The sequence below is a fragment of the Chiloscyllium plagiosum genome, chromosome 20 (genome assembly GCF_004010195.1).
Source record: "Chiloscyllium plagiosum isolate BGI_BamShark_2017 chromosome 20, ASM401019v2, whole genome shotgun sequence".
NCBI classification, from domain to species: Eukaryota; Metazoa; Chordata; class Chondrichthyes; order Orectolobiformes; family Hemiscylliidae; genus Chiloscyllium; species Chiloscyllium plagiosum.
The window spans coordinates 4,762,261-4,789,558 of record NC_057729.1 but is presented as its reverse complement, the minus strand read 5'-3'; the positions used below and the strand labels follow the sequence as shown (position 1 = coordinate 4,789,558).

At 43.3% G+C, this 27,298-nt stretch overlaps 1 protein-coding gene across 1 annotated transcript in view; it reads right to left on the bottom strand.

Moving 5' to 3' along the window:
* Positions 1 to 10,764: 10,764 nt before the first annotated feature.
* Positions 10,765 to 27,298, bottom strand: part of LOC122560004 (tumor necrosis factor receptor superfamily member 5-like) — a 37,352-nt gene continuing 20,818 nt past the window's right edge. The window contains exons 7-9 of the mRNA XM_043710155.1: positions 22,113 to 22,220; positions 19,327 to 19,364; positions 10,765 to 11,561 (exon numbers count right to left, since the gene is read on the bottom strand). Coding sequence (XP_043566090.1) covers positions 11,346 to 11,561; positions 19,327 to 19,364; positions 22,113 to 22,220 — 362 coding nt within the window. The 3' untranslated portion in view covers positions 10,765 to 11,345. The remainder of the gene's footprint in view (positions 11,562 to 19,326; positions 19,365 to 22,112; positions 22,221 to 27,298) is intronic.

Sequence of the window (27,298 nt, the reverse complement as noted above, 5' to 3'; positions counted from 1 at the left end):
AATGTTCGTGGTGATTCCACACTTCAGACTATGCTAAACATTTTTTTATAGAACGGAAATCATACTGGGCTCAGTCACCAGCTTGATTTTAATATGTTCCTGCAGCCTTCAGAAACAGATGTGGTTCAATGGTCATGCACTTCTCTGTCATCAGAATGCTGTAGATACAAACAGGCACTTCAGCACAAAATGCATGCCTTCTCTTCAATGTTATACACAGGCTGTATTGCTCTCTCAGAATTGCTGTCTCAGCCATGCTAACATTTCCAGTGCCTTGGTCAACGATAGATGGTGTGTCCAGTTTCGTTCCTTCTTTCAACCATTGTTGCACAGCTCCAAGATGGTGATGGAGTAGGGCTCCTGAGCCTCAGCTCGTCTGCTCTGACTACTTTCCCACTTTTCTCTTCCTTTATTTTTCTTTAGTTCTTCTTAGTTTTCTTTTCCCTCCACTCACCTTCTGGAGGGAGCTAGGTTGTGGTGACAGCAGCAGCTGGGGGCCAAGGGCAGGGACTTTGCCAGTCACCCATGAAGCAGTTGGTGTCAGTGGTTTTGTAGAAGCAACCAGGGGCCCGGAGCAGCAACAGAGGAGGACTCTGGCAGTGAGCAAGATCGAGGTGTAGGGATTGTCAAGCCCAGCATGGAGTGACTGCAGGCCCATGGCTAAAGGAGGACTATAATTTGGTACTTCTAACTTTATTTCATATTTACTGCTTTATACTTGCAAAAACTGAAATGCTGATCTTTTAATTTATTCCCTTATTTTTATATCTTTTACCTATGATTTTGTACTTAGGTAACTTGTACTTAAGATGGCACCATTGTAAACTTTTCACTGTACCCTGTGCTTGAGTGACAATAAAACCTAATTCTAATTCTAAGAGTAACCCACTTTGCCATGGATCTGGAGTCAAATATAGGCCAGGCTAGGCAAGGTTGGCAGAATTTCCTTCCATGAGAGCATTAGTCAACCAGGTTGGTTTTTACAACAAGGTTTTCATGGTCATCATTAGACTAGCCTTCGATTCCAGGTTAATTAATTGAACATCTGAACATCAGCCTGGGTCTCTGGATACTACGCCAATTACAATACCATTGTGTGGCGTTGGCTTTGTCATGCAATGGATAAAATGTTGGATGTCAAATGAGCAGCCAGTAAGCCCTGGTCAGTGTCAGAACCATATTTGCAACAGAACTCTGCACTAACTGAAATATAAAGGAAAGCACACAGAGTCAGGTTATATCAATCTACATAATCAGGCAAAAACACATAGCAAGAATATTTTTAATACAGATACATTACAAAGAAGTCTCAAGTTATCCAGTGTCTAGCAATACACAGTCATTGCAAAGACTAGATGAGGTACTGTTAGTAATGTAAGATGAAGCTTGCCAACTTTCCTTGCACATATTTCTGCAGGTTCCATCACTTAATCTCCCCATCTTAATCTTAAGCCAATCTTAATTAAATGAAACACAAAGAACAATGTTTAAAACACCACTTTTTATCCCCCCTATGATTTTTCTCCCAGGTGTCAAAAGTAAAAGGCCAGGATTCCCATTTATATAACTCTTTCATGGTCCTCCAGCTATCTCAAGTTGCTTTGGAACCAATGAGGTATTTTTGGAGTGCAGTCACTGTCAGAATGTAGCCATCAGCTTGTAAACTCCCACAGCCAGATAATTACTAGATTACATGTTCTTGTGATGTTCATTGAAGGATATTGGCTAGGACAATGGAAAGAACTTTGAAACATTTCCAATGATCCTTTACATATACTTGAAAGGTCAGACAGAACCTCAGTTTAAAATCTTATCAAAAATTGGTATCTCCAACTGAGCAGCATTCCTTCAGTATGCCTCTGCAGTACCAGCCTTGCTTTTGTGCTAAAGTCCTGAAGTAGGCCTCAATCCACAACTGTAGTGATGTCCTGAATCCTACGAGACTCTAGGAATATCCTAGCTTGGATGCAGCCCATGGAGAGTTTTCAATGAATAACTGATGCCATTTGGCAGAAGAGACAGAGAGCCAATGTACGCACCTAATGTTACAGCTTAAGACAATATGAAAGGACAGTGATTTGGCAATTTGTGTACATAGATATGGTGGTGAAAGTAGCAGACCCATTGAGAGTGTGATAAGTAAAGCATATTAGATCTTGGACTTGATAGCCAAGTATATACCAACTCAATGAGTACAAAAGAAGGAAGTGTTGCTGAACATGTATAAAAAATTGGAAGGGGCACAACTAAAGTATTACATCCATTTTTGATCACCACACTATTGGAATGTCCTTGAGACGGTGTTGGGGATATTGAACAGTATTCTTTCCGAGGTGTTGGATTTTAACACAAGATTAAGTTGGAGAGCCCTGAGTTAGTCTCCTAAGGGAAGATTTGATAGAGGAGTACAAGGTTTAAGCTAAACAGACAAAGAAAGCTGTTCCCATTAGCTGATTGATGAGCATATATAATCATCACCTCAAACACTGACGAGAGCACAAGGACAAGGAGATATGTTTAAGATATTAGGTGAAAGATGCAGGAAGTATATGTGGGAATACCTTTTTAAACATTGCAATGTTTCCCAAACGTATTCCTACTGTGACTTATTCTTACTGTGTAATAACCTCTCAGGGAGAACTGAGAGCACAGAGAGTGAGAGGTGAGAGAGCTGAGGTCTGTTAGAGCAGGAGAATGGCTGTTTTAACTCTGCCAGAGCTCCATGACAGTCATTTTTGCCTCAGAGGTCACAATCACAAAGTTTCAGCTCACAACTCCACTTGGAGTCTAACCCCTACTTTGGGAATCCTTGTTATACAGTGAATCACGATGGCATGGTACTCGCTGTCTGTGAGGGATGGTGAAAGCAGAAACACTGAAAGATTTCCAAATGAAATTGGATGAGACAAGGACATAAATTACAGACTGTAAGGATAGAGTTGAGACTTTCTCCCCAGTGTCCAAGCCAATGTTATTCTTTGGTCAACAATGCTAAAATAGTACTGTTAACCACTATCACATGTGCTGTTTGCAGAAGCTTACTGCACACAACTTACCTGCCATATTTCCCATGTAGTGCTTGCACTTTTATTAGCTGTGAAGTAAGATTAGATTCCCTACAGTGTGGAAACAGGCCCTTCGGCCCAACCAGTCCACACCGACCCTCCGAAGAGTAACCCAACCAGACCCACTTCCCTCTGACTAATGCACCTAACACTATGGGCAATCTAGCATGGCCAATTCACCTGACCTGCACATCTTTGGACTGTGGGAGGAAGCCAGAGGAAACCCACGCAGACACGGTGAGAATGTGCAACCTCCACACAGACAGTTGCCCAAGGCTGGAGTCAAATCTGGGACCCTGGTGCTGTGAGGCAGCAGTGCTAACCACTGAGCCACCTGCTAAGGTAAGTAAATCACCCTAAGGTTGGAAACAGCATCAATGTGGTTCTTTCAGGTTGGATGTTTTGCTGCATAATACGTTACAGTTTTTAATGAGACCTCAACCTGAAGCTGATGGCCATGACCATGTCCTTCCACAAGAGGTCAATGCACTTTGATTAAGATTGGCTGAAGTCCCCACCCTGTAAGCAGAAGGCTGGACTGGCTAAGCTGCAAACATGGCTGCTAATACTAAATGGTCTTAATGTTCTCATTGCTGCTACTTGTTACAACCAAGACCTGATAACTCAGAGCATACCCACTCTAATAATGCTATCAGGGTATGTGAGGTGTAGTCTGAGAGAGATCAGTGCCATTGTACCACAATAAAGCAGAAATTGCTGTACAACAGAAGACCAAAGTCTACTAATTCACTTTCTATTGTCCTGGTCATCATATGATACAATGATAATGTAGCGTGGGCTAACTATAGCAATCAATCACTAATAATTCATCTAGAACAGACCATGATATGGGACAAGGGAGATCTTAACGGTGGAGACCTTTTCAGAACCAAAGATCCAAAATCAACCAAATGTTATATAATGAATGCGTCATGGCTTAGAATTTGCTGGTAAATTAATGGTGAATTCACACCACAGCATTATTAGTGTCAAAATCCCAACAATGTGTGCTGAGGAAGTATTGCGCTGTGAGTTGTGAATTGCAAAAAAGGCGCTGGATGACTGGTTGTTAAAGCCTCACAAAATTGGATCTCACAGTTGATCACCCCATGAGTGTCAAGATCTGGCTGGATTCATGTTACAAATCCAATTTTAACTCACCTCAAACAGTTGGCCTGCTGTTAAAGGTAAGAACCCTTTTTAATATGGTAATGAGATGTCATTGAATCTTACTCAACCTTAGAGGCTCAGCAAGGCAACAGTTGGAATTGGAGTCTCCCTCCTGTAAATTGTTCTCAGCATACACTTCCAACTTGACTTCTATTTCCTTCCTGACCTTTCCATCTTTTATTTTTCTCCCTCTGCCTTAAACTGAAGTTTTAGATAACTGTAAACTGGGCAGCCTTAATTTTAACTCTTAACATAGCCCTCTTCCCGTATCACTCCTAAGCATTTTGACCGATACTGGCTCAAAGTGTTGATTTTAAGGTTCTTATTTCTGAATTCTAAGACCTCACTCTTCCCTATCTCAGTCATCTCCTCCAGCCCACCAACAAATCTGTACTCTAATTCTGATCCCTCCACAGGTTGGGTGTCAACAGGATAGTTTCCCCTTGCAAGAGAGAATTAGGGATTTTTTATTTTGATCTCTCCACTATTGGTGAGCAGGCCTTCTGTTGTCAGGGGCCTTAGCTCTGGAGTTCGCTGCCTACAACTCACTATCTCACCTTCATACTTTAAAACACTTCATAATACCACCCTCTATGAACAAGTCTTTGGTGATCTGCCATACCTTCTGACATAGCTAAATGTCATATTGTTTAACAATGTTCCTGCGAGGCACCATTGAACATTTCATGACATTAGAGATGCTATGTAAGTCATTGTTGTGAACCCAATCTCTCTGATGAAAGGTTTTGGCCCAAAACGTTGATTTTCCTGCTCCTCGGATGCTGTCTGACCTGCTATGCTTTTCTAGTTTCACATTAATTGACTCTGACTTCCAGCATCTCCTTACTGTCTCCAACTCTCTTCCACATGCTTTATTTTTCTCTATATATCTATTTACATCTGATTCACTCTATCCTTGGGTGGTCCAACGTGAGGGATCATGGTTGGCCACTTAGGATTGAGATGAGGAGGAATTTCTTCACTGAAAGGGTAATGAATCTTTGGAATTGAGTAAGGGAACTTTGCATGCTCAATCTTTGACTATGTTCAATACAGCCATCAACAAATTTCTAGACATTAAATACAACAAGGTTATGAGGATAACGCAGGAAAATGTTGTTGAGGTAGATAGGCCATGATAAAGCTGAATCATGGAGAAGACTTGAAGGGCTGAACGGACTATGCCTACTCTTCACTCCTATGTACTCTGTTGCCCCCTCAGTTGTTTTCTCTAGTTTAAATATTAAATGCTTATGGACAGAGGCTATTGGAGCTCATTGACTTCACAGTGATGGTATCAGCTCGCAGTTCCAACTGACTGTGACACAAAAATAATTAGAAAAATTAAATAAAAGATGGGGAATTGAGCACTGAATTAAACAGAGCAGAGGGAAGCCATTTGGCCAATCATGCCTGTTGGCTGTCCTGATTAGAATCTCACTTAGTGCCACTCTCCATACTTCTCAATGTAACCCTACTGAAAGTTCCTTTCCAGATAACAGTCTAGGAGGCTTGTGAACCCCTTGACTGAGCCTGCTTCTACCATACTGTCAGGTAGTAACATTCCAAACCCTCACTGCATTAGGAAGTTTCTCCTCATGCCATCTTTGCTTTTTTGCCAATGGGTTTAAATCTGCACCCTCTTGTTTTTGAGCTTTTCACAAGAGAGAACAGCTTCTCAAAATCTAGTCATAGTCACACAGCATAGAAACAGACCCTTTGGTCCAACCCATTCCACACCGACCATAATCCCAAGCTAAACTAGTCCCACCTACCTGCGCTTGGCCCATATCCCTCCAAAGATGTCTTGTTCCTGTACTCATCCAAATGTCTTTTAAATTGGAAGAATGTTTGCTTACTGAGCTGGAAGGCTCATTTTCAGACGTTTTGTCACCACATACTAGGTAAAATCATCACTGATGATATTACCTAGTATGGTGATGAAAAGTCTGAAAATGAACCTTCCAGCTCAGCGAGCAAACCTACATCCAGAACCTCAACCTGAGCTACAGATCTTCTCTGAACTCGCTGTCTTTTAAATGTTGTGACTGTACCTGCATCCACCATTCATACTGAATTGAATTGAATTGAATTAATTGTCACGTGTACCAACACTCAAGGCCACTCTTGGAGTACTGTGTCCAGTTCTGGTCACCTTGCTACAGGAAGGAAACAATTAAACTGGAGAGGATTCAGAAAAGATTTACCAAGGAATTGCTGGGAATGGAAGGTTTGAGAGACGGGAGTAGCTGGATAGGCTGGGAGGTTTCCCACTGGAGCATGGGAAGATGGGGATGTGGGTGGTGACTGTATAGAGGTTTTTAAAATGATAAGAGCCATAGATAAGATGAATGGCATGTGTCTTTTCCCCTAATGTGTAAGATTTCAAGACTAGGAGGCATATTTTTAAGATGATAGGAAAAAGATATAACAAAGACATGAGGGGCACAGACCCCTCCGGAAAACTCTGGAACCTGATCACAAATGATTTATATGCCAGGTCCCAAATTGTTATTTCTGCACACATGACCACTGACCACGCCTCCTCCCACTCCCTTCACCACCTCGCCACATACACACACACACAGATTATTTCCATTCAGTGCAGCAGAGGGACTGCGGCTATTACATGAAGTCAAAGCAGGTGAATGAAAAACGGGGTGAGGGAGTAAAACAACGGGTAATATGAATCTTTCTAATATCAGAGTATGACTAAGTGATGGAAAGTACAGGAGCAGCTAATCAGGGCTACAAGTCCTTCACAATAAAGAAAAATTCCACAGGAAGTCAGAGGAGCTGTTTAGTTCACTGCTGTCAAGAAGAGAGCCCTGCAACGTTATACAAACAAATGCATTTCAGTGAAGCTTTTGCTCGTTCTGGATAGCTCCTATTTCATGGTTTGCAAGGCCACAAGTCTGCACCTGGCTCTTTTCGTCCCTAAGAACAATGTGATAGAATCATTATCAACATTGAAACCCCTCAGGTTCTCATCCTTCCTGTTCCACTGTTACTCAACCCCAAAGATTCCAATCTATCACACCCGATTACTATTTAATCCATTTAGGTTGAAATAGCAGAAAAAAAATCATACTCTTGCAAAGTTTCTACTGATGATATCGGCCAGTGTTGGCCAAATCTTTTCCTATTGTTACCCTATTTAGGAGTTAGCAATTTGTCAGGATTCTCACTGAGACCTGTGTGAATAGTTGCGGGGTGGGGGGGGGGGTGGGGTAAAGGCCTGTGGAAGTGGGGACAGGGCTTTCCGTTAGAATGGGAGGGGTGTAGCTGTTATATCTGAGTATGTGCTCCATACTGGCTGTTGCTGGATTTGAGCCAGTTATTCTAAACTTTCAGCTTGCAATCCCACTTGGGTAGCCCTGACATAAGCTTTTTTTTCCTGAGGGACAGTTCCAACAGGCATCAGTCACACTCAAATGGCCAGTATACATGAGAAAGACCTACTGTCCAGAGAGGATTCGACTACAACAAGTACAGCTGAACTTAAACTGACCCCTCAGCACAAATTACAACCAACAACAATCCTAGTCAACTTTCTGCCCCTGAACCTAACCCCTAAAGTCTGCACAGTGATCCCACTGAGAACAGCAAATGCAGCTCTGACTAGGGATTGGTATAGGAAGTGCCCAAACCTATATTAGTTACTCACTCGATTAACCTCAATAGGATACCTTTGCTCTTTGAACTGTCGCAAGTAACCACTAACAATCTTGCGAATCCTCAGCAACTATACGACTGTCATGAGGATCACTTGTTTCAAAATGAACCCCACCCTCCTGTTTGCTAGCTTAACTGTCACCTACCAAAGCAATATAAACCAGGGACTTCCCAAGTTTAATCCATGACTATGAACAGCCAATCTAGTGGCTAAAATAGAAGTAATTACTGTAAAAGATAAAGAGAGTGCTTTGAGCCTAACTCAATAAGCACTAATTTTTCTCAGCATTAGCCCAACCTGACTTACTCCCCTCATGTTACCATGGTGATGGACATTGGAACAGCCTTCTGGAAAATGAGCTGCTTATCGCTGAGTGATAAATTTGAAAACTCCCCCTTCTAACCTTGCAGATTGCAGGAAGGTTTGTTGTGACTACAGAGTTCCAGAGAGGAATAGGTCCAGGCTGTATATATCCAATAAAATAATTAGTCATCAGGAAGTACAGGCTATAAACACAATACATCTTAAAAATCTCATCATCTAATTGCTCCTCCTTCCATAATTTACTCGAATTGCACAAGGCTCCTTTATGAATCTAATCAGAATGTTATATGAGATTAAATATACCATTGCATTCATTACTACATGACTGACGGGATGATCGAGGCATGAGCTATTTGTTGCATTATTTAGGTGATCTCTATCTCGGCTGAGTCAGGCAAGAAACCAGATTACACTGTCCTGCATGTTCCCATTAACTGGTCAGCTCTCCAGTGAGGAAGTTCCCGAGGTCTGTGAACATATCTGTTAACAGGCTGGGAAACACCCGCTCAATCTCAATCCTGATTCACTGGCTCCCTCTCCGTCACTGATGTGCTTCCAGACTGACTCTTGCTTCCCATCCAGAAAGTCTTCAACTTGAACATAATCGTCCTTGTGTTCAAATCCTGCTCTGAGCTCACTTTTCCCTCTGAGGCCTTTAACTCTCTGAAAACAGAGTGTTCCTCCCAAGCTTACCTCCTGAGCATCCCCTGTGTTATAGGCAGCTGTATCTCCAACTGTTCAGGCCCTAAGCTCTTCTTCTTTCACTTGACGTCAATTTTATTTTCCTGCTTATGAAGCCATATAGTCATTACAGAGGAGAAACAAACCCTTTGGTCCAACCAGACCAAGCCAATGATGTTCCAAAACTAAGTTAGTCCCACCTGCCTACATTTGGCCTATATTCCTCCCTTTCTTATTCATATAATTATCCAAAAGCCTTTTAAACATTGTGACTGTACCCACATCCACCACTTCCTCTGGAAGTTCATTCCACACACCAACCCCTCTGTGTAAAAAAAGGTGCCCCTTCCTGTCCTTTCTAAATGTTTCTCCTCTCACCTTAAAAATATGCCCCCTAGTTTTGAACTCCCCCACACTAGTTAAAATACCCTTGTCATTCACCTCATCTGTGCCCCTCACAATTTTATAGACCTCTATAAGGGCTCCTGTGAAGCATCTCATTCATTTTACCAGCTTAGAGTTGTTGTCGTAAACATAGAGCCATGGTCAAGTAATTTGTCTCCCAGCTTTATAGCCCTTCTGTCCACACCTCAGAGACATCTAAAAGTCTAAATAATCCAAGTGAACAGCCATTATTCAACATTACCAGCCGTAACACTAATTGTTTGTTTGTTGAGAAATTTAAGTTCCTTAATCCCACCCTATCCTCTCCTTCCTTCTACGTAGCAAGCAGCTAGGAAGGCCAGTGGTATACAGGAGCTGTACAATGAATTGATGAGACCACACCAACAGCACTGTGCGCAATTTGACTGTCCTTACCCAAGAAAGAACCTACATGTAATTGGAGGCAGTTCAGCGAAGGCTCGCCATGGATTTTTATGATGGCAGCACTGTCCTTATGAGGAGACACTGGGTCAAGTGAGCCTGGATTCACTGGAGTTTAGATGATAGCCTGTCCCTATGGCGTAATAGGTTAGCGCGTTTGGCTGTTAACCAGCAGGTTGCTGGTTCAAAACCACCCAGCGTCAAAAGGCTCCCTTACTTTAGTACAGCACGGTGGCATGGTTAGCACTGCTGCCTCACAGAGCCAGGGACCCAGGCAATGACTCCAGCCTCAGATGACTGTCTGTGTGGTGTTTGCGGGTTCTCCCCATGTCTGTGTGGATTTCTTGTGGGTGCTCCTGTTTCCTCTCACCGTCCAAAGATGTGCAGGTGAGGTGGACTAGCCATGCTAAATTATCCAGGGATGTGCAGGCTAGGGGGATTAGCCATGGGAAATGTAGGGTTACAGGGGTGGTTCTGGGATGCTCTTTGGATGGTTGATATGGACTAAATGGCCTGCAGGACATCTATGATTCTATGAATGAGAGGAGGATCTGATTGAAATAGGGCTGGACAGACTGGACACAAGGATTATGCTCCTCCTGGCCAAGAGGTCCAGAGGAAGCGACTGCAGTCCTAGGCTTCACAATAGGCCATTTTGGACTGAGATGAGGAGAGGTTTCTTCACTCAGAGTGATAAAGCTGTGGGGTTCTTTACCACACAAAGACTGTGGAACTGTGTTTATGAAAGAAATACATTTCTCATGATGTTAAAGGTTATGGGGAGAGGGTGGGAGTATGGAATTGAGACAGAGGGTCAGCTATTATGTTAAATAGTGAATGGGTACAAAAATAACCTACTATCAGAGAAATTAATGATGATCAGAACATCCACGATCTTACTAAATGGTGTAGCAGATTCAATGGGCTGATTGGCCTGCTTCTGCTCCTAAGTCTTCTGCTCTACTGCTTCTAATTTCTATGATTATCCCAGCCCTCAAGCATTTCATTAATTCTTAGGATGTGTCCATCATTAGAAAGGTTTATTACCATATGGGTGGCCCTGAGCAGGTGATGATGGTTCCACTGTACTGCATTATTGACTTTTCAGTGGTAAGTTAACTGATTAACAAAAGCTGTAACATCCTTATTTGCAACCCGACTGAGATCACCGAACTTCACCACAGGCCCAGCATTGCACTGGAAACCTTTCTTATCTCCACAGATAAACATTTTTAATTGTAGCACCCTTTTTTGTTCTTGTTAAGCGAAGCACAGAACTGCATCTTTTAACACCAAGAGTCGTTCTGGTTTCTCATGCCCAACTGCAGTGGGTGCACGACAGCCTTATTTTCCCAGGTCCTGGAACACACAGATGAGGATCTAGCTGCAGGGTTGCCTTGGAAACATGCGTTTGCAAGCACGTCAACTAAACATGACCACAAGTTGTCACAACACAGTCAAGTCATTAAAAATAGAGGGGGCAGGGTGGGCTGAGAAAAGATCATCTCATTGACTTAGTGCCAAGGGTCAGGGTTCAACGTGTTTCAGACAGGCTCAAAAGCCCATCCAGCAATGAATACACAATCTGGTGGCAAGTATGCTTGCTAGCTATTTGGCAGAGATGCCTGCTCTTGCTCTGGGAGATGACTCTCCTTGCCATCTTCTTGAGCTATGATCAAGCTCTGTTCTTCTGCCAAGGTCTCGGGAATTGGCAGTGATGTCTCCTCTTGCAGTTGCTCTCCACATTGCCAGTTGGTTTCCTGGAAGATTGCAGCAGCACCATTAACCTCTTCAAAGCCACGATGTTTTGGTTGCTTGAGCTGTGGAAACATTGATGTTAATTGTTACGAGTTACTCCCAACAGTACAGCATTCAAAATGAGTGACAAGAAAACTAATTCTTCAAGCAAGCTTTTGGTCACCAGTAATAATCTCTGGCTTTGTATTGAATATTTTCTGATTATATTCCTGCTTTACTAAAGTTTATAAGATTGTTTCTTTTTGAGATTGTCTCGTAAACTTTGGACAAAATAGTGGAATTAAGGGAGTCAAGTGCCCAACTCTGAATTCTGCCTAACAACAAGTTTGAGTGTTTGTTTGCTAAAGGTTAAAAAGGGATCCAGGTGGTCTTATTTGGAAAATATGCAATATTCACATCTGGTAAACAGAGACGAGAGCAACAGTGCTGACAGAGGATAGACTGTTAGTCTCCAAGTGTAACATGGAGGTGTTAGGTATGTCAGATTTGTTCACTATTATACTTTCAACTGTCTATTTAATTTCAACATAGAATGGATTGGAGGTCTAGACAGTAGAGAATTAGCTTCTTCTATCTGGACACAAAGCCAATGGAAGTGGGCTCTGAAAGAGGAAGATTCCATAGCAAGCCATATTATATCAGCTTATAGGTGTCTTTAGATATCCTTGAACCATTACACAGGCAGGTCAGGTTGTAAGAACTTGAATGAGAGAGAGAAACAAGATAAAGGCTAGCAGGTTTTCCCAGCTTTGTGAGGAGGAGAGATTTCTGGCAGAAATTCACTATGGAAGCCAATTTGAAGATGAGAAATTGTCTGGTTGTAAAAACGAAAAAGAGACCAGTAGTCAGGTGGTAATGAGAGCTTTGGACTGTTCCATGGAGGAGAACTTTAAGTGGGCATCACTTAAGGAACAGAATAAAATATAACTGTGGTCATTTTAAAAGTTAAATGAATATTTTCTGTAAATTACAGTATAAGTTGCTGAGAGAAGAGTGTTTAGCCACTGTTTCTTTTTATTATTCATTGCTTTAAAAGTCTTAAACTTTGTCATGTAATCCCTTCCAATCAGTAACCAGAAATTCAAGCATTTTTTAAAGTTCAGTTTCGATGTGGACTGTAACATGAAGGGCATGGCATACTTTACAATGTTAAAGGTGATACATCAATGAAAGTTATTGTTCATGATATATAACCATCTCAATTCCATGAAGGCGGGGCATGGGGTTAGTGGCGCAATGTTAATCTATCCTCATTCATAACATTGACAAAAAATTAGCAAGAATAAGACAGAGAATGTTAACGGCAAAGTATAATGTTATCTTATTATGTTACTGAACCAGACACTTAGGGACCTGGACTACTAATGCAGAGAAAGAGTTCAAATTCCACCACAGCAGTTTGAGAATTTTCATTATTATTTTAAAAGCTCAGAATATAAAGCTGGGATCGATTGAAGTGCTTGTGGGGGAAAGGGTCATGTACTGATGATGTCACATGGTCCAGAGACCCAAGTTAATGCTCAGGGGACAAGGGTTCAACACCCATGGCTGATACAGGGATTTAAAATTCAATGAATAAATCAGCTATCCATTATCTCATTCTTTACCTACCCCTTCCACAACTCTTTCTCTCTCTCTGGGCTCTGTCTCTACCTCTGTCCTCCCCCACTTTGGCTTCAGCATAAATACCACATTTTCCTTGCTGCTAACCCTTCTGATGAAGAGTCAGTGGACCCAAAACGTCCACTGATGCTTCCAGACCTGTGGAGTTTCTTTAACAATTTCTTTTCTTTTTGTTTCAGATGTCCAGCATCTGCAGTTCTTTCTTTTATTTATAAACTAGCTTTACTCATTGTGACCAATAACTGCGCTCAATTATTGTACAACCCATTTGGACACTAATGATGTTTTGGGAAGACCTTATCTGATCTTACCTACATGTGACTCCAGACCCTCAATAATGTGACCGACTCTTAACTGCCCATCTTGAACTGAAATGGCCTAGAAAGCAACTTAGTTCAAGATGGGCAACAAATACTCTGCTTGCCAGCCGTGCTCAGACCAAAGAGTTTTATAATTGCTGTCAACTTTATTTGATTTGATTTGATTTATTACTGTCACATGTACCTAGGTACAGTGAAAACTTGTGTTTTGTATGCAGTGCAGGCAGATCATACCTTACAAAGTGCATTAGGGTAATAGAACAGAGTGAGGAATACAATGTTACACATACACAGAAAGTGCACAAAGAGCGAGATCAATATTAAATTTAAAATTTGAGAGGTCCATTCAGAAGTCTAATAACAGCTGACAGAAAGCTGTTCTTAAATCTGTTGGCACATACGTTTAAGCTTTTGTATTATCTGCCTGACAGAAAAGCTTATAACCAGGGTGGGAGGGATTTTTGATTATTCTAGAACTTACTCTGAAAGCCCGTATGATTCCACTTTAAGGAATGACACCTGACATTGTTACCCAATCTAACCTATATACAATTGAAATTCCAAACGATCCATAATTGCCAAACGAACAGGCCAAGCAAGTTCTTCAGGTATAACACGAGAGAAACACCCAGCTCCACTTTCTCAGGGAAGCGGAGCTCGAAGGAAATGTTAGCATTGTGATCACACCCTGAGAATGAACTGATCTTAAAGGCTTACTTTATTGGCTCGGCCAAATATCCTTTAATACTTCTGGCTGGAGGCTGGGGTAGTCCCAACAAATAACATCAAACATTGCTCAATTTCAGCAGGTGAAATATACAAACTGGAAAATTACGCCAGTCTAACTTGCATCTCCAGTAAGACAGCACATGTATTTGTCAAAGAATTCGTCTCAGCTGTTCAGTTCCCCCACTGTCAAACAGTTGGCTCATACACCAGTCTCGATATTATAATCCGAGCTGTTTTAACTGGGTCAGTGCTGGTTTTAAAACCTGCAGTGACTGACTCACATCAACAGTGACCACTCTGATGAGAGGCATTTAAGTCAACTTTTAAATCCTGCCTTCCTCCAACATCGCCAGCACCTGCTTGGACTGCCTCTGCAATAGTCCTGTCCTGATTCATAGCTCACTCCGTAACACATAAGACAGAACCTGAACCTTGCGCAATGTATGTGTTTGTAATTTTTAAACATTTTATGTTGATTTGTGGTTTTCTAGGCATTGCTGGCTAGACCAGCTTTTGTTGCCCATCCCTAATTACATGTGACAGTGATGGTGGAAATTCTTAAACCCTTGCAGCTCTTGGGTGTAGAAACACCCACAGTGCTGTTAGTGAGGAAGTTCCAGAATTTTACAGTGATGGGGAAGGAATAGTGATGTAGTTCAACGGTGTGTGATTCAGAGGGAAATTTACAGGTGGTAGTAATCCCATGTGTCTGCTGTACTTGTCCTTATGGGTAGTAAACATCCCAGGTTTGAAAGTAGTTGTTGGAGGAGCCTTGAACATGTATTTTTTTTTTAGATTAGATTACAATGTGGAAACAGGCCCTTCGGCCCAACAAGTCCACACCGACCCGCCGAAGCGAAACCCACCCATATCCCTATATTTACCCCTTACCTGACACTACGGGCAATTTAGTATGGCCAATTCACCTGACCCTGCGCATCTTTGGACTGTGGGAGGAAACCGGAGCACCCGGAGGAAACCCACGCAGACACGGGGAGAACGTGCAAACTCCACACAGTCAATCGCCTGAGGCGGGAATTGAACCCGGGTCTCTGGCGCTGTGAGGCAGCAGTGCTAACCACTGTGCCACCGTGCCACCCCACGGTACATTTCATAAATGGACCAGACTGCTGCTGGTGTGCATCGATGCTTTAAGTAGTGGATGGGCAATCAGGCAGGCTTTACATTGGGTGGTGTCAAGGTTCACAAGTGTTGTCAGACCTGCCAGCACCCAGGCAAATTGGAGAGTATTCCATCACCCTCTGATGTGTCCCTGTCGATGAGTTACTCGCTGCAGAATACCCAGCCTCTTGTGGAGAGTCCAGTTTATTTTCTGCCCAAGAAGTCAATTCAACAACAATAATGCCATTAATCATCGAAGGGAGATGGTTAGGTTCCCTCGTGTACAAGATAGTCATTACCTTGCCAAAATTCCTCACCACGTAGTAACCATGTTTACCAGATCTGGCTGCATTCAGGCAGCCTCAGTATCCAAGGAAACCAACATGACTGAATTCTGTGAATCATCAGTGAATAGTCACACTTCAGACCTTATGGTGGACGTAAAATGCTGCCTTGATGTCAGAGGTAGTTACTCCCAAACCTGTGGAATTCAGATTTCCTCCATGTTTGGACCAAGTCTGTAATAAAATCTGGACCTGAGAGGCCTTGGTGAAACACAAACTGAGCACTGGTAACCAGGCTCCTGATGACAGAGTGTCACTTGATAGCACTGCCAATGACCCCTTCCATCACTCTGCTGTTGATTGAGAATAGACTGATGTGGTGGTGACTGGCCACTTTGGACTTCCCACATTGTCAGACAGATGCTGTAGCTGTGAGTTAGGGACACTGCATGTTCTGGAGCACAAGCCTTCAGTATTGAATCAGGATTTTTCAAGGCCCAGAAGCTGTGCAATATTCAGTGCCTTCATTCATAGAATCACTGAATTGTCACGGTTCAGAAGGAGGCCACTTAGCCCATCCTGCTAACATCATAGAAAGATCATAGAAACCCTACTGTATGGAAGCAGGGCATTCAACCCATCGCGTCCACACCGACCTTCCAAAAAGCATCTCACCCAGACCCACCCCTCCCTACCCTGTCCCTGTAACCCTGCATTTCCCATGGCTAACCCACCTATCCCACACATCAGGGTCCTTGGTTTGATTCCACCCGGTTAGGTGGACTGATCATGGGAAATCGCCCATAGTGTCCAGGGATGTGTGGGTTAGCCATGCAAGGTTACAGGGATGGGGTGGGCCCAGTTGGGATGCTATCCAGAGAGTCGGTGTAGACTCGATGGGCCGAATGGCCTGCTTCCACGTCGTAGGGATTCTAGGAATCTCAACCACTGGCTGTTCACCCTCTCCCAGAAGAATGTCCTGCTCTGTGACCTCTTTGACCCTGGCCCTGGGGAGGCAATGTAGCATGCTGGAGGCAGGTCTACAGCCACAGAAAGGCCTGTCTGTTCCCCTAACTATGGAATCTCCTATTACTATTGATCCTCCTTCCTCCTCTCCTGTACAGCTAAGCCACTCACACTGCCACAAATGTAACTCTGACTGCACTCCCCTGAGGAACCAATACACCCATCAGCTTCCAATGGAAAATCCATTTGTGAGTGGGACCGCATGTGACTCCTGCACTACCTGCATGTTTCTTTTGGACTGCCTTGTGGACAGTCATTCCCGCCCTCATCCATTGCACTTTCCTCTCAGTCATTTCTTGATATCGCACAGACGGGATCTAACTAACTAAGATCTAAACTCTACCATGTTGGGGAGAAATTCCAGTGGAAATTGTGATAGCTCATCCACTTGGCGCAGTCCACTTGGCCAATCTAGCTGAAGATCTTACAAATATTTATGCTTAAAAGCAAATTACTGCGGATGCTGGAATCTGAAATTTCTTTGTCTTTTGCTTTCACATGTCAGGCTCCTCCTCATTGAGAATGTAGATATTTGTCGAGCCTCCTCCTCCAGCAAATTGTTTAATTGTCCACCGCTGTTCGTTACTGTAGGACACCTTCTCCAATATCTCAGTCTCTTTTCTTTTCATGTAATATAGCAACCCGATGTGCATGCAGTACTCTGTGTGATCTAATCAAGGTTCATTAAAAGTTTAACATATCTCACTTACTTTCCATTTTATTTTACCTTTCTACAGACTATTACCATCACCAATAAGAGACTATCTAAACATTACCCCATGATATTCAATGGCGTTACCATCACTGAATACCCCACTATCAATATCATGGGGGTTACCATTGACCAGAAACTCAACTCGACTCGTGAAATAAACACAGAAGCTACAAGAGCAGGTCAGAGGCTAGGAATCCTGCAGTAAGCAACTCACCTCCTGACTCCCCAGAGCCTGTCCACCATCTACAAGGCACAAGTCAGGAGTGTGATGGAATATTCCCCACTTGCCTAGCTAGGTGCATTTAACAACTTTGACATCATCCAGAACAAAGCAGTCTGCTTGATTGGCACTATATCCACAAACATCCACTCCCTCTACCACCATCACTCAGTAGCAGCACTGTGTACTATCTACAAGATGCATTGCAGAAATTCACCAAAACTCCTCAGACAGCACCTTCCAAATCCATGATCACTTCCTTCTGGATAGACTCCTGTGTGTTAGTCATGTAACACACAGGAGGCTCTCCTCAATGGAAGATGGGACTTTGGTGTTTTTTTTCCTGCATTGTGTTGTTCATTCTAATTGCTTTTGAACTGGAAACAGTCAAGGCACAACTGATTATTGTGGAATAGCAGTCACAGACTTCCTTCAATAAAAGAGACTGGAAACCAAATTTCTTTTTTTAGATCCAGAAGTGCTCTTACACACAACTGAGTGTCTTTTTTTATCCTATCACCAAACCACCCGTGTTATTTTTAACATTTACTAACCATCGCCAGTAAATCACCCAAGTTCTCCAACTGGTTACTTTAAGTCAAAAGCCCAGTAAAGGTAATGGGACCATCAAGTGGGAGGAAGAGATAGGGGGCTAAATCAAAATCGAGTTGGAGGGAGGAATGGATGACTGTGTTTCTGCCTGGCCAGCACCTCTCCCCAGCGCCCAATTCCCTGTAAAGGTGTCAAGAGCATTGATGGACACTGTGTGCTCACTCTCCAATGACACCCAGGCATGAACATAACCATGGAAGAGGGGCAGGCAGTCAGCACAGATGATCCCCCTGTACACCCTGCTGCCCAGATCTGTATATAGCCAGTTTGTTCAGGAGCAGACCAATGAGGAGGTCCGCTGACTGCTGACCAGATGGATTTTATGGCAGTCAATGACAGCTTTCATAGTCACCATTAATGAAGTGAACTTAATGATTGAATTTAAAACCCTCCATCAGCCATTGTGGGATTTGAACCTGTGGCATTACCACTACACAACTGTCTCCCCTTTGAATCATGTGTGTACATCTACTTGCATTTATTTTGCAACTTTAGCATAGTAAATAGCCCCACAGCTCCTTACAGGAATTTCATCAGGTAGACTTTGACACTAAATCACATAAGGGGATCTTAGAACAGACTCCCAGAACCTTGGTCAAAAAGAGGCAGATTTTAAAGGAACATGTTAAAGGAGGGCAAAGAAATGATCACACCAAGAGAAAAGACAAAGCCCAGGCAATCAAAGACGGAGCCATCACTGATGGTATTGATGAAGAGTGAGAGAACTGAAAGCAGTAGGGCTGAAAGTGTCAACAAAAGCCAAGGAAGAAGCTAAAAGCTAGAATGTGGATCTTACAATTGAGCTAGCACTGGGCTGAAGCTTATGCAGCAAAACCTGTCAGGGATAATAGTGGACAGGACTTCGCAAGAGTTAGGATATGAACAGCTGAGCTTTGGTTGAGCTCAAGTTTACTGGTAGGAGATTGGTCAGGGATAGTCAAATCTAATAATGGGCAGAGGGATTAGAATAGGCATGGTTGAGGGATTCAGCAGCAGATGAAGTGAGGCTGGAGAGCTGGAATTCAACAGTCTTAGTGATGGAGATGTTAATGGTTGGAAGCTCAACTCAGGGTCAGACAGGAAGCTAAAACTGCTAAAGGCTTGTTTCAGCTTCGGAGAGAGAGGTTGGATAATTTTATACTTTGTAATCAGAATACTGAAAATAGTATTGCTTACCCGTGTGTGGAATCGCCTCAACATTCCCTTCAGGTGATCTACATAGGGAAAACAGAGTCATTAACTGCACAAGTGAATTGCAAATAGTGATTAGTTGTACTTATGTATTGTACATAATGTCCAAACATACTGAGTAGTCTGCAATGGAAAGGAGTCACAGATTCATTACAAGGGAACCTGAGGGGCAACTTTTATTTACACAGAGGTTGGTACGCATATGGAATGAACTGCCAATGGAAGTGGTTGAGGCATGTACATTAACACCATTTAAAAGGCATTTGGACAAATATTTGGATAGGAAAGGTTTAGAAGGATATGGGCCAAGAGAAATGGGGTTAGCATGGATGGACATTTTGGTCAGCATGGACCAGTTTGGGCCAAAGGGCCTGACTCCATTCTGTAGGGCTCTATGATTCTATAATTCCATCTCTGTCCTGAAAGATGTGACAATGAACCATACCATTAGGAAAGCTCAAGACTTGACCCCTCTTCTGTGCTGTTTTCAGAGTACATAATCTGTTTCATACACTGTGAGAAAGAGGAATGGGGGAGGGGTGCCACTCCCAAGTTCCATCCATGAAAGTCCATTGGAAGTGTACAAGGGTCGAGCAAGATTGGGAGTCCAACCAGCCAACCCACATTGTTCATTTTCAAACGCCAGGCTCAGAATTTTACAAGCCTCCACTGGCCAGTTTCTAGACAGGAAGGGGCGTGGCGGGTAGTAAAATGCAGCAGGAGTTTGTCCCTCCTCCCACCTAGACACCCCTCCCCCACCTGCCAGAGGCTTTAAAGGGCAAGGGTAGGCATGAGCAGGCACCTACCCTCACTGGTGTTGATGCCCTAAACAGCCAGTCACTGGGTGAATGGCAGGTCGTCAGGGGAGGATGCCTGGCAGGTAATTCTGCTTGGAGCTCAGGCAGGACGGCAGGCTTGTGGCCTGCTACATCACTGGCCCCCTTTCCCAATTAAGGCCTGCCGCCTAACCTTAAACCAGGGCCTTTCCAACAGAGCCCCCCACCACCATTACTTCACTTAGGGACTCCCTATCTGTCCCCCACTGCAAGACAGCTTTGAATTATCTTTTTCCTGGATGACTGATACTTAAAATCTGGGAACCAGGAATTGACTGACAGCTTTCTGAGGTCCTGAGTGAGCAGCAAATCTAGTCTCCATCATCCTCTTAACACTCTGCAGAACACTCTGCAGAACACTCTGCGTGGGCGGCACGGTGGCATAGTGGTTAGCACTGCTGCCTCACAGCGCCTGAGACCCGGGTTCAATTCCCGCCTCAGGCGACTAACTGTGTGGAGTCTGCACGTTCTCCCCGTGTCTGCGTGGGTTTCCTCCGGGTGCTCCGGTTTCCTCCCACAGTCCAAAGATGTGCAGGTCAGGTGAATTGGCCATGCTAAATTGCCCATAGCCTTAGGTAGGGGGTAAATGTAAGGGTATGGGTGGGTTGCGCTTCGGCAGGTCGGTGTGGACTTGTTGGGCCGAAGGGCCTGTTTCCACACTGTAATGTAATGTAATCTAATCTAATCTAAAACATTAAATGGCCCCACCAGAATAATCCTGCTCAAAGAATGGGCACTTTCATGGGTGGAGGTATGGTGGCTCCATGGTTAGCACTGCTGCCTTACAGCGCCAGGGACCCAGGTTCAATTTCAGCCTCGGGCGACTGTCTGTGTGAAGTTTGCATGTTCTCCCCGTGTCTGCGTGGGTTTTCTGGGTGCTCCGGATTCCCCCCATAATCCAAAGATGTGCAGGTTAGGTGAATTGGCCATGCTAAATTGCCCATAGTGTTAGGTGCATCAATCTGGGGTAAATATAGGGAAGTGAGTCTGGGTGGTTTACTCTTCGGTGTGGACTTGTTGGGCCGAAGGGTCTGTTTCCATCCTGCTGGGAATCTAATCTAAAAAAAGAATGATTTAATATGGGTTTGTTAACTCACCAGTGACTTCCTCTTCTATAAAAATGAAATTAGCAAAACACGCAAAGCAACTTTTCTACCAGCTGTGTAACTTCTAAAGATGAGCCCAGCAATATTTTTGGAACCAAACTCATCACTCTTTGTTTAAAATACAGATTGTAAAATGCTTTTGTCATTTACTCAAGGCCATCAGTCCCCTGGCAGACTCCCTTTAGCTTTCAGCAACATTGTATTCACACAGTTGGTGTTACTGTCTGGAATGTGCTGCCTGAAAGCTTGGGAGAAACAGATTCAATAGCAACTTTCAAAAGAGAAACAGATTCATCCTTGAAGACACAGCACTGTGTGAAAGGAGCAGACTAGGTGGATTGACCAGGGGAAATGGAGGGTTACAGGGATAGAGTTGGGGGATGGGTCTTCGGAGGGTCGGTGTGGACTCAATGGGCCAAACGGCCTGCTTCCACACTATAAGGATTCTACGATTCTACGAAATAAGATAAAAAGGCAGTATGGCTTAGAGAGCAGATTATGCAGCACAGAGATCAAGTGAATGAAGATGTTGCTCCCTTTTCATTCTCCACAAGCAAGATCTGCATTGTCTTCATAAGTAATAACCATTCGCTATTGCTTTGTGTGAGGATCATGCAATGAAAGAGGTCAGAGGGCTCACCAAGTAATGACTACAACGTAGATCTTAGATCTAAAATTTCTTGACAGAGACAGAAAACATGGTGATCAGCATTCTCTGATTAATCTGAAACTATCTGCATGTTTTCTGTACCGACACACTGTTTTAGACAATACTGTAAAACTCAGCCTGCCATTGCAACAATATAATGGGGAAGAGTGTAAGCCTTACCTCTGTGGTAGACAATGGCAGCAACTAAAGCTACCAATGCAGCCGTGACAATAACACTGATCACAATCGTTGGGGTCTCACCAGGTACTGCTACAGGCCAAGGCTTACCTGAATAAAAACAGGCACATGGTCATTCAGAGCTAACAAACCACTCTGCTTTTCTCTGGTTTATTTAATTAAAATAGAACTTTTTTTAAAAATCGACAGATTTAAAGCAGACAAATAAATGGACAATGCCAAAATCCCCCAGCACCACCTCATTCCCAGCAGCATTGCCAGTGCCAACAATGCAAAGATTTGGTCCATACTTTTATAAACACTGTTAAAGAAAAAGAAAACCAATTGTATCAATAATTTTAATGGTTAGATAGAACTAGTTCCAAGCAGAACCAAGACATTAAAGTACAGATCACGGATATTACCGTAATCATTTGTAGAATAAGCTTTAAACCACCTGTACTTTGCTTCTCACAGCATCATAGAATCCCTACATGTGGAAGCAGGCTATTCGGCCCATCGGGTCCACCCAGACCTACATGCCCTGTACCTTATCCCTATAACCCTGCATTTACTGTGACCAATCCACCCAGCCCGCACCTCCCCAGACACTATCGGCAATTTAGCACGGCCAGTGTACCTAACCTGCACATCCACAGACACCTTGGGCTATTTAACATGGCCAATGCACCTAACCTGCACATCTTTGGACTGTGAGAGGAAACCATAACATCTGGAAGAAATCCATGTAGACATGGAGGAAATGTGCAACTCCACAGAGATTGTCACCCAAGGGTGGAATCAAACCCAGGTCCCTGGTGCTACGAGGCAGCGGGGCTAAACCACTGAGCCACCATGCTGCTGTATGTTCTGCTCCTTCCTTCTGAAGGTAGCTCTGGACATGCCCAGCTCCATGCAGTACAGAATCCTAGAACGGTAACAACACCAAAAGAAACCATTTCGTCTTTTGTGATTGTACTGTCCTTCTGAAGGAGAAATGAATCTAAAGCCACTTCTTTGCCTTTTCCTAGTAGCCCTGCATCTTTTTCCTTTCAAGTAATGATTCGGTTTCCTCTTCAAAGCCTTAATTGACCCTGCCTTAGTCATACACCCAGGCAGTGCATTTCAAATGCTAGCCACACAAAGAGTGAAAATGTTTTCCCTCATATTGCCATTTCTTACCTTAATCGGTGCCCTCTGGTTCTCTGTCCTTCCACCAATGGGAACAGTCTCTATCTCCTTTGTCCTAAGTCCTCACAGTTTTGAGCACCTTTACCAAACTTCCTCTCAGCCTTCTCTTCCTCAAGGAAAACAGTCATTCGCTGTGCCTGATGTTCCTCACCCCCTGAACCATCCTCATGAATCTCTTCTGCACCCTGTTTAATGTTTCACATCTTTCCCAAAGTGTGTTGTCCAGAACCAGACACCAGTCAAGCCTGATTTTTTTTTATTTTAATAGAGGATTAGTATAACTTCCTTCTTTTGTAGTCTAAGCCCTCATTGAGGTAAAACCAATGACTGCAGATGCTGGAAACCAGAGTCCAGATCAGAGTGGTGCTGGAAAAGCACAGCAGTTCAGGCAGCATCCGAGGAGCAGTAAAATCGACATTTCGGGCAAAAGCCCTTCATCAGGAATACAGGCAGGGAGCCTGAAGGGTGGAGAGATAAGTGAGAGGAGGGTGGGGGTGGGGAGAAGCCGTCATTGAACAATGCCCAAGGTGCGAGATGCTTTACTAACCACTCTCCCAATCTGTTCTGCCACGTCCATTGGTTTATCCACACTCACACCCTGTGCTCCCTTTAGAATTGTGCCCTGATGTGATATTTAGGTTTCCATTTGGACATCCTCTCCATCTGATATCAGCATTGCCCATACCCCAGGAATGAAGAAAATGCTGTCTTTATAGGTAAAATGGATTAAAATGCCCCACAGACGTATTTCTTATGAAAACTATGTGCTTCTTCTAATGCAGTGCAAGCCCAGCATTCAATTGGCAACCAGTTTTCCTGAGAACCTTCCTTTAAAGACTGACATTGGAATTTGTCGGGCCCTTCTCTGTTCCAAAGTACTCTGGGTTAAACCCTGCAATTTCCTGTTCATCTCTGCTCCAGCACAAACTGCTCTTACACCCAGCAGCATTTGTAATTTAAATGAAATTGACCCTAATCCAACTAGTGTACACCAGGAAGAAGGTCAGTAATATACGTCAGGAATGGCATGGATCCTAACACTGAGTTCTAGGAAACTGCACTACAAAGCTGCCTCCTTTCCAAAAATGCACCATTTATCACAATTCTTCATTGCTTCCTGCTCAGTTATCTTGTATCCATATTGCTACTGTCCACTTTGTTCCACAAGTTCTAACTTTGCTCACACATCTGTCACTTTATCAAATGTCGTTTTTAAAGTTGTAGAAGTCATAGAGATGTACAGCATGGAAACAGACCCTTCGGACCAACTCATCCACGCTGACCAGATATCCTAAAGTTTTCTGTTATTTCATCAAAATACTCAAACAAGAATACAGATTTCCCTTAATTTTTCTGAGTTAATTCGCACTTGCCTACTCACAAATGATCATTCTGACAGTATTCTAAGTTGGATTGACTGACTGTTAGTAACAGGGTTTCTAGTTATGGCCTTTTTTTGAATGAGGGTCCCTCATACTGCAGGATGATACACCCAATGCTCTCAAATCGCACAGCCATGAGGCAGTGGCATTAGCTGCTGTTGCTGATGATATTTCTTGCATATATGATTGTCCAGGATGTAAGTACATATGTCCTGGAGTTCCCACATGGAACATGACGTGTATCCCCAGGATAAGAGCCACCCTGTCATTCCTCGATATAAACCACCCTCAACAGTGACACTGTAGCTTTATAAACTCATTTATGAATGCGTTGTCGTCCCTGACTCTCTTCTGCAACAACAATTTATAACAAACTACATGAAATATGGTGCAGTACGTGTATTATCATAAAGACAAGATCTCAGTGAGATATAACTAAACTGATGATATTGTTGTCCTGACTATGCACTGGGATATAACAACTAGTTAGGTTCTCTCCAAGGATGCAGCCTGACCCACTGTGATTTCCAGCAACTTTTTGTTTTCAGTACAGATTCCAACATCTGCAGTAATTTGCTCCTTCCTAGCCAGTTTCAGGTGCCTGCTTACCACTCAGAGGCTCCTAATGCAACAAGAACATGTGCAGAATTCAGGGGAGAACAATACTCCATATGATTATAATGTCCCTTCCACAATCAGTTTGCTGATTAATCATTGTCTCCAACAGCAGTGAAATGCGTGAGGTAACATGACAGTTGGGAGGAGATACTCTGTGTCAGTATTTTGAAGGACACGGAATCGAGGGAACACAGGGAAATAAGTAGAGATGTCAGATTACCACCAGAGACAATGGAACAGTTAACCAATTTTACCCTGGATTGCATACTGAAGAAAGGGTCACCAGACTTCAAACATTAACTCTGTTTCTCTCTCCACACATGCTGTCAGACCTGCTGAGTTTCTACCAGGGACCTGATCAAAACTTTGTGGGAAGCTAGGGAAGAGATTGCTGGACCCCTTGCCGAGATATTTGTATCATCGACAGCCAGAAGTAATGTCCCTGTCAAAGTGGAAGAATATTCCAGGGAAATCTACTAGGGGAAAGTGAGGTCTGCAGATGCTGGAGATCAGAGTCGGGAGTGTGTTGCTGGAAAAGCACAGCAGGTCAAGCAGTAGCCAAGGAGCAGGAGAATCAATGTTTTGGGCCAGAGCCCTTCAGGATTCTGGGTACTCCAAGATGGGGGACGGGAAAAATTTCTAGCTGTAACAGCTGCCCCTTTTTTGAGGTATTTTAGGTGCTGGAGGTGATGTCCTCAAATTCCAGGAGCAGCAATTACTAGAAGAACAGACAAAGGAAGCACATGGTGAGGTCAGTGCAGGAGAGGGAGAGAGAAAGAAACTGACACTGCCTTTGTTGTTTGAATTCATGGATCGCTGGACATCGGAGTGCTTCTGGGAAAATTAACAAACAGTGAAATTCACAACTGACCTTGCAGGAACTGTTGGGTGAAGTTCACAGCACAGAATTAGATAAGTGTATTGTTGTTTTCAGTGTGACCTACAGAGAGGCTGCAGTAGTTAGTAGAGTGGGTTCTTTCTTGTTTATATGTTTTTGGAGATATGTCTCTTAATTAAACTTAAATGATAAGCCATAACAATTAATTTAACCTGGGCAGTGTTTGTAGAGGAATAAGACGGTGTTATTTTCTGGGTATGTAGATTGTGAAGAAGCAGAAATGGCCTTTTAGTAGAGTGAAATATGCTTCTTGTCAGATAAGATCAGCCATGATGTCATTTAGATTATATGGGACTTTAAAGAGAGTTTAAGGGTTACTGCGGATTATATCTGCCATAAATGCTGTTGGTTGCGAATATTATCAGATCAAATGGATTGGTTGGAGAGACAGTAAGAAGCAATGAGGAATTTGCAATAGCAACAGTATGTGATGGATGGCAGTTATAGGAAGGGGGGAAAGTCTCAGATACAGTCACATAGATGGGTTAACTTCCAGGAAAGGTAAGAGAGCTAGGCAGCTAGTGCAGGAGTCTTTTGTGGATATACCCATTTCAAACAGGTATGCTGTTTTGGAAAATATAGAGGGGGGAATGATTCTCAGGGGAACGTAGCACAAACAGCCATGTTTCTGGTATTGAGACTGGCTTTAATGCAACGAGGGGTACATCGACTTCCAAGAGATCAATTGTGTTAGGGGATTCTCTAGTCCAAGATATAGACAGACATTTCTGTGGCCAGCAGCGAAAAATCAGAATAGTGTGTTGCTTCCCTGGTGCCAGGATCAAGAATGTCTCAGAGTGGGTGCAGAATATTCTCACGGGGGAGAGGGGCCAGCAAGAGGTCATTGTCCACATTGGAACCAATAACATAGGAAGGGAAAAGGTTGACAGTCTGAAGGGAGATTACAGAGAGTTAGGCAGAAATTTGAAAAGGAGGTCCTCGTGAGTAGTAATATCCAGATTACTCCCGGTGCTACAAGCTAGTGAGGGCAGGAATAGGAGGATAGAGCAGATGAATGCATGGCTGAGGAGCTGGTGTATGGGAGAAGGATTCACATTTTTGGATCATTGGAATCTCTTTTGGGGTAGAAGTGACCAATA